The sequence below is a fragment of the Mangifera indica genome, chromosome 15, assembly GCF_011075055.1.
Source record: "Mangifera indica cultivar Alphonso chromosome 15, CATAS_Mindica_2.1, whole genome shotgun sequence".
NCBI classification, from domain to species: Eukaryota; Viridiplantae; Streptophyta; class Magnoliopsida; order Sapindales; family Anacardiaceae; genus Mangifera; species Mangifera indica.
In genome coordinates this window covers 127,032-140,046 of record NC_058151.1, presented here as the reverse complement: position 1 = coordinate 140,046, position 13,015 = coordinate 127,032, and the positions used below count along the sequence as shown (strand labels likewise).

General features: G+C 34.7%; 1 protein-coding gene across 3 annotated transcripts; it reads right to left on the bottom strand.

Moving 5' to 3' along the window:
- Positions 1–245: 245 nt before the first annotated feature.
- On the bottom strand, positions 246–12,764 carry LOC123198134 (ubiquitin carboxyl-terminal hydrolase 26). 3 transcript variants are annotated; one of them, XM_044612757.1, is made up of 16 exons: positions 12,512–12,764; positions 11,658–11,754; positions 10,922–11,518; positions 9,948–10,203; positions 8,519–9,267; positions 8,167–8,275; positions 6,928–7,106; positions 6,285–6,569; positions 5,997–6,204; positions 5,447–5,518; positions 4,586–4,816; positions 2,789–3,052; positions 2,217–2,358; positions 1,372–1,569; positions 873–931; positions 246–407 (listed from the first exon to the last, which is right to left on the bottom strand). In XM_044612757.1, the coding sequence occupies exons 2-14, from the start codon at positions 11,735–11,737 to the stop codon at positions 1,475–1,477; spliced, it is 3,267 nt and encodes a 1,088-aa protein (XP_044468692.1). In that variant the 5' UTR covers positions 11,738–11,754; positions 12,512–12,764; the 3' UTR covers positions 246–407; positions 873–931; positions 1,372–1,474. The 3 variants fall into 3 exon arrangements, with proteins under 3 accessions (XP_044468692.1, XP_044468691.1, XP_044468693.1); XM_044612756.1 differs by lacking the exon at positions 873–931; XM_044612758.1 differs by lacking the exons at positions 246–407; positions 873–931 and having other exon boundaries at positions 1,517–1,569; positions 2,217–2,288.
- Positions 12,765–13,015: the final 251 nt, after the last annotated feature.

Genomic DNA, 13,015 nt, shown 5'->3' with positions numbered 1-13,015 from the left:
ATTCTAATTTATATATATTTTGGATTGGGTAAAATTTGTTCACCATGGCTTCAATTCCGTTCGTTACGGAGTTTAACAGCAGGCGCCTAAATGTTGCCTTTTCACAGAATGAATTATATGACTGATTGATTATACATCCTCCACAAGTTTCCTGGAATCAGTGGCTCAGACAGTGTGTGTGTGTGTGTGTGTGTGAGATATATATGGGGAGTATACAGTCTTTATAAGACATTCAAAACATGCAATTTAGTTGAGAATATCCAGGAACTATGACCGGTAAAGTTTCATACAATGTGCAGCAAATGTTACAACTATTGCAGAGCCATTTGTATTTACAAACTAAACCAAACTTTTTTAAAACAAGAAACCTCACAAAACCTTGGTTCGGTTCAGCCACTACAGTAGATCTGCCAAAACAAATGGAAAAGAAGCAACTGGATCAGAAAGAAAATTTATTTCAACAAAGAGAAAACCACATGGGTTGACTCACTTTCTCATATAAAATGCCACAAAAATAAATAAAGCATCACACGTCTGAGTGCATCAGCTACAGGCACTATGTTAAGGAACTCCATAGTCGTCTTGTCAAAGCTAGAAGACAAGGTTACCATGACACCCTTCACTCTCTCACCTCAAAAAAATAAAAATAAAATTACCTACCAAACAAGATTTCCCAAAGAATGTGTCTAAGGTATTATATTCATGCAAAGTACTCAATTATAAGAATTCCTAATGAAAAATACACTGAGTTCTAGCCTTTAAATGAAAGAATTGTGCCACAATAAACTCAAGAAACCATAAACCAATATTCGAACTTAGCTTTGATCCATATAAAATAGATGTGTCTCAACAATTCTCAATTTCCAACTTACTTGGACATCCTCAATGCTTCAACATTAAATTTGACACCAATTGTGATGACAAATTAGCCCTGTTGATGCCAAGGGAATTTCCAACCCAATTAAAAAATACTAAGGTAAACAGAAATGCCAAGACAGAAATATTGACATTACAAAAATTACTGAAGGAGATAAATCTATACTATAATGATCTTGTTTCTTTCCCCATCCAAGATAAATCGTATATGTCAAAAGTTTACAACCAAAAATGGAAGAGCAAAAGAACAGACCACAGTATCACACCCTTCAAGCTCCTCTAAGAGGGACTTTTGATAAAAGTCGTGTTGATTCAATTCATTACTAAATGTCTCCTCAAACTTCATTATCTTCTGCCAATCAGATATTCTGACTGGCAAAACAATTCATCAATACATGAAACGTAAAGGCAAAACAATTAACTGTTTTATAAACAACAAAAAGAAGAAATTCAAACAATTTTTGAGAAAAAGAAAAAAGGAGGACAGCACTATACCTCCAATATGCAGGTAGAAAATATAACACTTTCCTGTCCCAGCATCAATATCTACATGAATTTTGATGTTATAAGCAGACACCATGTAATTAGTTCAAACTTCTCAAACAACTTGGGATGAGAGGTTTGATGTCAAAAGTGTTCCCCGAAAACCTTCTTCAGCATGCTGCACATTCACTCTCTGGTCAGAAAGCTCATCTGCAGAAAAGCATCAACCATAACAAACATCACTTCAGAGTCACATACTAATTTCTTGTAAAAGATAAATACAGTTATAGTTATTTATCACATTTATGCATCATGAACAAATGGTTTAAATACACATATCTGCAACTGATTCTTAGGCCATGTTTTAAATACACATCAAATGTCAAAAACATATGCATATCCAGGCAACACATACAACATTTACATCACCTGACATGTACTCAACATATTAGAAGCATATATATCACGTCTCAAAAGAAAACAACAATATAGTGCAGTACACTAAATTCGTCAATGTCCTAAAAATTTGATCGATTTTTAAATATTCAACAGTATGTACTCAGTCCATTTTAAGTTGACATCTTATCCGCATAGTTCTGCAAAGGTTTCCTGTAATACTGATGTATTCATATATGAGAACTATCACAGTGAACGTGTATACACACCCAACCAACCCTCATCGCAAAGAATATGCCCTTACTATGGCATCAATTTTACCTTTTTTAACAATCACACATGGATGAATTATGTAAAAGGGAATCAAAGGAAATGATTTTCTCCAGATAAAACAAGTTAAAAACAAATTAACCCTAAACACAATTCTTGATGGTTAATATAAGCATAAAAACATTTATTACCAGCAATGTCACGATGCTCATGGATTTCTGAATCTTGCACCCAAAGCTTGTCACCTGGGAATATATTCATATCTGCAAGAGTAGCATATTCTGGCTCGATTATTCTTTGACCTTTGTGAAGTATTTGGTTTTCCTTAACAATCTGCATATGTTGTACCAACCAGAAAAGATCGCCAAGTATCAAGGAATTATTTCAAATACCTTCCATGTTTCATATTCACCAAGAAATTGCAAGAAATGCATATATGTTAATATCGACAATACAAAATTCAAATTTCACAGAGATTGTCTTGCTAAATCAGAAGGCAGAGTAATTAGATCCTTAACTTCATGCAGATTAACAGACATCTTTTCACATTAATGAAATTATATTATCTCCTAGAACTTAAACTGCTAAAAACTCATTGACCATACAATAACAAGAATTGAGGTGCCACACGTCTGCCAATTATGATACACAATTATCAAATTCAATAGATTTCTTAGATGTGGTGCAGGCCTCAGATATCAAAGATTCACTCAAACTCAAAATTCCTTATATTTCTTCATTTACGCTTATCAATGTAGCTTACCCCAAGAGATTCCCATATCATCATTTTTAATTGGTATATGGATGTGGAAGCAGAAACTTTTAAATTGATCAAACTTCCATAATTGGTCTTCCTGGAGCGCTTTGATGTTCGTCGGTCTGGCTCAAAGGTAGACTCAGATGCTTCTAAAATTGATTTTGGAGCTTCTTTTCCACGAACAAGACATACATATATGTTCTCATCACAATAATTGAGCTTTTGCATCAACTCACAGCTTTCTCTTTCTCCAATGCAATCCTCACATATCTAGGGCATGAGACAAAAGATTATGTTTGAAAAGAATACAATAAAAAGTATATATTTATATTCAGTGAACTTTTTAAAGACAAAAGACTTAACAAAAAGCCACAATATAGGAAGAAATAACATTCAGAATCCTGGTATATCTGAACTCCTGATGCAGAAATCGGGAACAAGCGTAAATTCACCATATTTCCAAATGGAACCAAACATCATGAAAACCGATAGACTGCGCACCCAAAAATACATCTAAAGGTAGAAATTCATAACATGACTCATCGCAGCATATAAACAAACACAAACTTTGCAGATTTGGATTAAAGTTAATCATGCTAGTTCCATATTTGTGTAAACTCATTCAACTAGCAAAATGAACTGATATTGTCGATACTTAACCCTTTAACCATGCAATCCAAAATTAGCAAAATAGTAAATTGCATCATATAAATAACTGTCAATTAAACCAAATACATTTTGTAGAAAGTATTTGTTCTAATCAATCTCTGCTGTTGTAACTATAGAGTACATACTGTTAAGTTATCTATTAAAAACAAACAAAACTTAGTCGATCGGGTTGAATTTCTTAAAAAAAAAAAGGCAAGTCAAATCTGTTTAAATGGGATAAGTAAATCAAATTTTTATAATCAAGTCAAGTAGGTTACATTGGGTCATGCTTGATGCAGTTTTCATTAATTAATATGTATCATGTAATTTAATTGACATGATCCATTTATCAAGACTTAAACATGGTCTTTTATGTTATTTACTAAAAAAAGGGGTCAGATTCATATTTTTGAACTTTGACAAGATAAATTGAACTGACTACATTCAGGTTGACCCAAAATTGTTTATTAACCTTAAAAAGGCATTAATCCAATCCCCCAAAATGAGATTGTGACCCAAACATTAGCCAACCACTGACACAAAAAAATAAATAATAAACATGCATTCATACACATATATGCATATACAGTTTCACAGAGGACTCAGAATATCTTATTCTTCACCTCCACACAGGGTCTTATAGTAACAACTATAATTAAGCAGAATAATGCTACACTTACAAAGTTGGGAAATAAAGTTTGCATACCAACTAACATGATAGCTTATTTGGTATCAACTTTTATTACATTACATCATTACACTAAACTACAATAAAAAAACTCCACAGTTAATGCAAGCAGAAATTCTTAACAATCAATTCTTCTCATGGCCTACATTCATTACAGTCATGCTTTTCCCCCATTTTGGCCAGTACTTTCCAAAATGATTCGGGTTAAGAAATAGTCATAGGTCAATTTGAATTCTCAACAAGAAAATCAATTAAGTTATATAAATCATGTAGTTTTGCAATGCCAAGAATTACTGAAAAAAAAAGAGATTACACAAAAGAAAATATCATAACAATTAAAGCAACAAAACTTTTAACTAGAAGACAAGAACCACATTACTTCCAAACATAAGCACTTAAAATTTGCAATAGCACAAAACACCAAAAGTAAAAAACAAACAAAAAGGAAAGGTAAAGTTCTGAATTACCTCTGGGCTAGTCCTGACCACTAGACGTCTAGATTCAATCTCATTATTTTCTTCATCATGAGGGCTAAATGTATCCTGACATATTGGTACCTCTTTACAGGACCGGACCAAAGTATTTCCTGCATTATTACTGAACTCAACTTTAGCAGATATGCCTTTCTCCCGAATTCCACCCCACTCTTCACAGAAACATTTCCAGTCATTCTCAGTAACAATTGTCAACCCATCTGTCTAGAATCCAAAGAAATGGGAAAGTGGGTTAAAAGAGATTTTTATAATTTTCTTGTTAAATTAAACAACCTCTTGAGAAGAAATTCTACTAGAACATCTACATAAGAAATTTAACTCATCAAAGCACTTTAGACACTAGTGATAGGACTATGTCCCAAAATAAAAAGAATCAAATGATATAATATGACAAGAATGAAGATTCAATATATGAAGAATCAATACTGCCACCGGTAACTTTCAATACAACAACAAAAACTAGGTGTATGCAACATTGGGTTGATTTGGTTAGGCAAAAACCAAATCAATCCAACTACCTGACCAGAAGCTTGTTTTATTCACCAGCACAATGAAAACTGAACAGACCCATGCAGTGATTGGTTTGTTTATCAGGTTGAGAGCTGGGCAAGCAATTTCTCTTTCCCTGGTTTGGTGGTTCTTGTGAAATTTAACCAGATTAAATGAGAAAGTATACATGAGTTTTAAGTTGTGAATTGAATCATATAAATGTAAAGAAAATGAATCAAATAAATTGGGTTGGTTTGGCAGTTTGCATCAGATAGGTGGGTTGCGTGTTAAACTACACCTTTATATTTTGTTAATGATGCATGTATACATTCATCATATACTTACCATAGAACCCTTCTGAAAAATGGAGCCACGTTTGCAAACCAGGTCAGGAGGCCTCTCTAAAAGTCGCAAATGCTGTTAAAAGAAACAAAAAAAAAGCATGATACTGCACAATTATCAGGGAGGAACAAACAAGAAGAGAAAAAGTAGAAAAAGAAAGCACATGTATATCTCAAATGCCCACACCATTACAATATCATAATGCATACCACACACACTGGATACAAGTCAACTTTAACACTAATGGAGTTGAACTTCTAAAAATAAGAGCATCATACCAATAAGTTTAATAGCACTGGCAAAAAGATCCCATTAATTCAGATACAAGAATAATGATGTTGAACTTCTAAAAATAAGAGAATCATTCAAATGAGTTTTATACCAACATCAAAAGATCCCATCAATTCAGATTATAAAAAATGCTGGTGTTTGGAGGGAGCCAAACACATCGAGTTACCTATCCACAGAGGGAAAATAAAAAGAGCTTTTACCAATAAAGGTGTAAATATATAACTACGTATAAAGCCTGTGTGGAATGAAGACAGCAATTTACCTTTTCACATTTAATTGAATCAATGACACCGTCCAGAAATTCAGGTTCCACAGATGATGAAGCATTTTTTCCACTTGTACTTATGTAGTTTCTCCACTTTGTAAGCCATGATGAGGGCACCAAGTAATATTTGCTATCCAAAAATAGTGGAATACTTCTACCCAGAGCTAATTTTTCATGATTTTGGCGCTGTTTAAGCTTCAGGGCCCTGCAGCAAAATTATTAGAAAACCAAGAACCTCAGTACATAGCATACAAAAATAAAAATTAAGTGTTCAACCAATATGACCTTATAGAATCCTCCATGCATGCCACTTCAGAGAGTGCTTCGCTACATTCAATACACTGTTTAGAGTCTAATGGAAAAGCTGAACAACCCAAAAGGTCATCAGGTTTTACTTTTATAGCATCTTCATAAATGAAGATCCAGAGACTCTCAGGAACCAACGATCGCTTAGCACCAGTAGCTTGCTCCGGCATCAGTTGGCCATGGGGACAACTAATTGAACTCGTTGGTCCTGCATCAGCTTCACAAGGAGCATCTAGATTTTTCCTTTTTGTCCATTGTTGCAACCTACAAAGAATAAATTTTATCACTATATATCCGCCAAAATATCAGACCAACCAAGCAAAAAAAATCTTGTACAATAAAAATGATTACACAAGGTATCACATTTCAAAAAATTGAAGACTGAAAAGGAGATTCATGAAGATTATAATTAATTATAACATCAAGAAATTTTATCATTAAATAGGAACATCATTGTGTTGATATGTACAAGAGAGGGAGGGAGAGCAACAAGATCTTATGCTCAGGGTGAAAACGCTTGCCCATAACTATAAGTAGTCCATGATAAGTTAATTTTAAAACCCAAAAAAAAAAAAAAAAAAAAGATAAACATATTCAGAACATGAGAAAATTTTTATCTTACCATGGCCTAGACACATAGTATATTCCTTCTCCAAACTTTCCTGATAGCACATCATCAGCAAGCTCTTTCATTGATTTTCTTCTATCTCTATAGCTATCAGCACATACCAAGGTCCGTGCGCCATCAATAAGGCAATTCAAACAGCAGTCATCATTGGTCAGGGTTGGCCCTCCATCATACTGAATTTTACAGGAGTTTAACAGAAAGTCATGAGTAATAGTGCGACTGCAAAAGGTTAGAGGAAAAAAGAAGAAGAATAAGAAAAATAATAAAACACATAAACCAAAAACAATTCATAGATTAACAGGAGAATAAAAATCCATCCAATTTGCAACATACTGCCTCATCCCTCATATTAGACCATGTGAATTCTGCATTATTAAGCGCTGGATCAATCAATTCTGTCTCCTTGATAAAAGTGTTGAAGAGTTTTATACTAAAGCCTTGCCTGCCCTCATTGGGTTTTTCAGGGATGAATCAAACTACATTAAATCTCCCCCAAGGCACCAATTAGGACTGCACAATCCAAAATGGCCAGGCAATTCTTCCCAAAAATAATTCTTCTCCTTAGGTCTGCAAGGACCATAAATGCCCAAAGATTTGCCATGCCAAGCTGGGAACAGGGCATGGGAGCACTCACTCAAAATTTCAAAGATATCACATTTATTATGAAAGCTTTACTCACATCCAAAACAAGATAACCTGTGGAGCTTTGTCTGATTCTGATAGCAGAAATGATAAATGTGAATGACGTTGAGAAGCTCCAGCTGATTTAATAGACTCTGTGATATGACAGACCAGGTGTATCACAAGTATTGACATGGCCCAAACATCCCTATGCAGCCCTAGGAGGACAGCTTATAATTGGTCAGTTCATTTTACAGAGAGGGTTGGGTTGAAAATCCAATGGCCAAGAGGCAAACTCAATAACCAAAGGCAACATATCATATTTGGGTTCCAATAGCCAAGAGGCAACTTAATAACCATTAGCAACATCTTGTTTTGGGTCCCTAGGCTCTTTATAGTTCTCCCAATCATGATCCTTTCACCAATCACTAAAACATCTCATCATTTTCATTAGTCAAAGGAAAAAAAAAGCATCCCCAAATCAGATACCCTTGCTACAAACAAGTGAAAAGAAAATGTGCAAAAGAGCCACAGAAACCCAGAAAATCAATTAAGCACGACTCATACATTAAAGTTCATGCAAAAACATGAGGCTAAATGCGTGTGTAATACCTTAGAGAACAATTTAATCCAAGCTTCAGCGGATAATCGCTTCATGGAGCCAACCTTTGATACTGGAACTTTCCCATGCAAGCATTGGAGAGGAGTATTGTCTAGAACACTACATCATGTTACATTGCAAAACATCAATAACTATAGAAAACAAGTATTTATAGGTGCAAGCTTCAGTGCCACCAAGATAGATGAAAACAAGGAGATGCCTAGGACAATAGGAAAACTAAATACCCCATAATAGCACATATCCTTGTCTACAGGATCAAGCAGAAGATTTACAAGCACAAAAAAAAAAAATGCAGCAAACTTCAAAAAGCATTAGAACAGCTTTAAAGGAAATTGTACATACGGTGGGCAAATGTTATCAGCCCATTGGCGAAGCCAATCTGTGGAAATCCAATAAAATGGTTCTTCAAGTGACCGAACAGGTGCTTCAGAAAGAACTGACCGCACTTCTTGCTTGCGTTTAGTAATAATATCCAATTCTCTATCCCGCTTTAATTTGTATAGTTCACAAGCATCAACATATGATGAATTCAATTCTTTTATCTCTTCACATAGATGAGACGGAAGGGAAACACCGTCATGAAAAAAGACAGTATCATTTTCTATTTCCATATTGTGGACATCACAGGCCACATGTTTCTTCTGGGCATCTTTCTTGCTACGCCTCAGGTTATACATCAACATATATGCATCATTTGAGGTGAATTTCTCTACATTACAACCATTACAAGATTCTGAAGACTGTGGCTGAAGAACAGCATGGTTTACATTGACGCCATTCATTCCTTTTGTAATTGATGAAGAATCAACATGCTCAGAACCGCCTTTACTACAAGAACTTGAAGAACCTTCGCCAAAAGGACAATTACCTAAGTTTGAGACATGCTCATCATCAAATTCCCACCAGTGCCCTGTATTCTCATCCTTGATAAGTGCAATGTAATGACCACTGTTTACGGCAGTTCCCTTGTGAATCAGCACAGCTGACAAATCATATACCAAATCAAGCTGAGATGGCTCAGAGAGTCTCTGCTGCATATTCAGTTCTCCCGGAAAAGAAAAAGCAGATGTGATTTTCTTCTTCATAGTAGTCTACTGACACAAATCAACACACAAAGGGAGCATTAATATATGGTCAACAGATACCAAGAAGCCAGTTTTTCATTTTAGATAGACTGAAGCTATTATAATCAGAAGAAATTAAAAATAATAGAAAAGAGGCAAGAAATTTTGTTGACATATAACAGTTTCAAATCTGAGCCTACACAACCATTCTATAGCCACAAATGATATAAAGTTCATCATTCACCTTGTAAGACATAAATTTCTCATCAACCCTAAAGCTGAGACGCCACACAAGGACAGTAGCAAGCAAAAGACAAGTAGCATCTATCATGGCATACAGAAGATAGAAATTTGGAGAAAAAAAATGCCCAAAATATTGATAGAACTCCACATAATCACTATATAAAGGTTTATGTTTGAAAGGGTTTATCCTTTCAAACATAAACCTTCAGTCTCCAGTCATGCACTCACACATATATGTTATCCAATGCATGATCACTAATTTATAGCATGTCATAAGTCAAACTAAAACTTCAGCAGCATAGTGTCCACATAAATGTTGATAAAATCTCTCATTTGCTAATTGTCCAGAATCAGACAATTGAAAATATGGCAGAAAATGAAACAAAAAGGAGACAACAATAGCATGTCTAATAGTACTACTCTATAAGTGCAAGATAGTAGGACAAACATGTGTGACAAAGTACCTTTGGAAGGAAAACACAACGCTTGAGCTGAAAATTAAGAACTTCAGGAAGTGAGCGTAGCTTGATGCTCCGAGTAGCATCAACTCTTGTTCTACATGATTCACAAAAATATTGATTATCTCCATGAAGCTCTTCCACACTAAGGTAGTCATCTAAACTTTCATCTATAGTTTTTAAGCCCTTGACGTTTAACTCAAGCTCATAAAAGTCTTCCATCTTTGCAGAAGCTTCAGAATCTTTTCCACATTGTGAGCACCTAAAAACCAAAAAGAAGGTAAACAACAAGAGAGTTGCAACTAAATATATTGGCACATGCACCTTCTGCAACAAACATAAAAATTGATAGAAAGGGAGAAAAGAAAAGGAAAATATTTGAAAATAAAGCATCTCTTAACTTGTTGACAACACCAGAGTATCAATATCTCGATGATTAAGCAAATTAATTCTTTCAAAATAAATAACAACTTATATGCATGAATATTGAGAAAGAAGCATGCAAGAATATCCCAGATACCAATAGCAGACACTCTCTGAATAAAAACCCTTGGAAACAAAATACTAACCAAATGGATTAACTTTTGTAATTATTTTAACTGATACATAATTATTTACTAAAGCAAATAATTAATAAGAGAAATTAACAAAACTAAAATAAAGCATTTTGATCCTTTCTAATTAATTGTGGATATCATTCAATCATTATCTACTGTGTTCTCCTTTTAGCTTTATTCTGTCTCTAGCATGACTTTTCAAGTTTGTATACTCTTTTCAAGTTTGATATAAAAACTTTGCGTTACCTCCCTTCACTCAAAAAAAAGATGCAAAGAACAATCCACCACTGACTCACAAGGAGCCAAAAAGTATCAATAAACTAAAGGAAAATAAGTATAATGCTAACTGACAGAATGCCCAAAATCAAAATCTATATCAGTAGGAAATTAAAAAAACTAGCATTTGACATAATCCATTCTTACGTTGTCACATGAGATACACTCCCACGGAAAAGATCTTGAACAATTGTTCTAGCCTTGGGAGCTTTAGAATGGCTACAACAACGCTCAAGCAAAGAAAGAAGCAAGGTCAAGAACTCATGGCTGTCCTGTTGAACTCCATTGTCTAACTCCAATGTTTTAATAAATGGAGCTGAGTCAATGAAAGCCATTTTACTGGCATGCAACTGTGCAAAAAGTCTTGCAAGTTGTTCCAACACAGGATGTTGTTTCAAAACATCAGGCTCAACAGAGAAAACACCTTCACGGAATGATTTATTCATGTACAAGCATTGTAGTATACTATTTGCATAGCATGTTGCACCCAAATTAGTCAGTCCAGCAGGTAAGGAAGCAGAAGCACGAAGATCCTTGCATGGGTCTGGGCCAAGAGATTGAAGAATGTCTGACAATTTCTGCCATAAGCCAGATTTACGACTTCCATTGTGAGGTGGAATCAGCCCACAGAAGCAATTAGGGTTATCTTTAGTATTCACACGGCAGCTTTGACAAATTGGCTTTGAAATCATGTACAGCTGTTTCAGATCATCATCTGTTACTTCACCTGTTGAATGAATTTTCCTACAAAGCCAACAGAAATGCAAAAACAATATATATCAGAGCACAGATAGAAAGCATAAAAGATACCTCTATCTAGTAAACAGAAAAATACTAGTACCAAAATACTAAATATAACTAGGAAACAGGAAAATTGAAGTACCTTAATATTTCAGAAGTGCTATCAGAATCAGACCCTTGTCTGTGCCTTTTATTTTTACTCCGAGTGGTTGGTCGACTCATATTATCAGTAGCCAACCCTGCCAGGTTCATACATAATAATATTTTGTTACACAACATACCATCTCCTTCTTAGAGTATCAGATATTCTTACTGAAATTATTAATACCAGTATGAGGTTAATATCACAATTTAAACAGTCATCAAGTAAGATTAAAGAAAGTAAAACCACCATATAGAAACATATTATTTCAATAAATAATCACTAGAAAACAAATATCAGCTCTAGATAGAGAGCTTAACGGAACTACTAATATTAAAATGTTATCAATCGAGAAAAAGATAGAAGGGTCGCTTTCTATTAATTGGCACCAGAAATTAATCCTGAATAGAAACAACAAAATTGCAAGTGTAAATAATTATAAGACATTCTCCCTAGCCCAAAATTAAAAAAAATAAGATAAAATCAAATACATCAATTTAATCTTGGAATTTTGATATAATCCCACATAAACAGTGATTGGTATCACTTTTTTGGTCAAGTAGAGTGCTTTCCTTCTTTTCTTGCTACGATCCCAATTGCAAGGCGTGGGGTGGGGTTTATGTGGCTCTGAGCTCTCCAATCTCAACAGCTTGCTTTTGGTTAACTTTAGGGTATGGTTCTCCCAATGTTCTTATGAATCTTAGTTTTTTAAATGACCCAAAAACAACCCTAACAGTTAGAGGAGAACAGCTTAAGCAAACTGAAACCATGTATTGTAATTAAAGAGAGAAAAAAAAAAAACCCCAAAATCATGGTCATGATTATTTAATTGAGAGATTAAAAATGAACTGTACCGGAACGCGAATGAACGCTCTCCCAAGAGAAGTAAAAAGATCACAGGCACAATCACACCAACATAAATTAGAAGATGTGCTAATTTTGCTTCGATTCGATGCGGTTTTATTCAGATATTATGAAGAGAAGAAATCGCTGAGGTAGAGAGATGGAGGGAAGAGAGAAAAAAACTATTTTTATCGAGGCGCGAGGGAGACTTGGGAGGGTTACGTACAAGGTGAAGGGTCAGGTTCCAGAGGCTCGGGAGTCGGGTCCGGGTACAAGTTTTACAGACTCCCGTTCAAAATATGATTAAAAAGCGGATACATACCGTATGCCCCCTGATATTTGTTTGTATCCACGAAGCATCACCAATAGTGATGCAAAACCACCCACCACACCCCATAGAGGTGGACTAAGTTGAGTGATAATAAAAGAGATTTCATGTATAAGAAAATATGAATTTAAATCTCTAATATTTTAAAAGTAAATTATTAACTTATTTAGTAAAATGTTTATGGGTT

Bases quoted from the DNA above. Each gene is read 5' to 3' on its own strand.
- LOC123198134 (XM_044612757.1), bottom strand. From the start codon at position 11,737: ATGAGTCGACCAACCACTCGGAGTAAAAATAAAAGGCACAGACAAGGG. The intron at 2,359-2,788 runs GTAAGCTACATT...CAACATATGCAG, and splicing joins TGATATGGGAATCTCTTGGG to ATTGTTAAGGAAAACCAAAT. The intron at 1,570-2,216 runs GTAATAAATGTT...GCTTTTCTGCAG, and splicing joins TGAGCATCGTGACATTGCTG to ATGAGCTTTCTGACCAGAGA.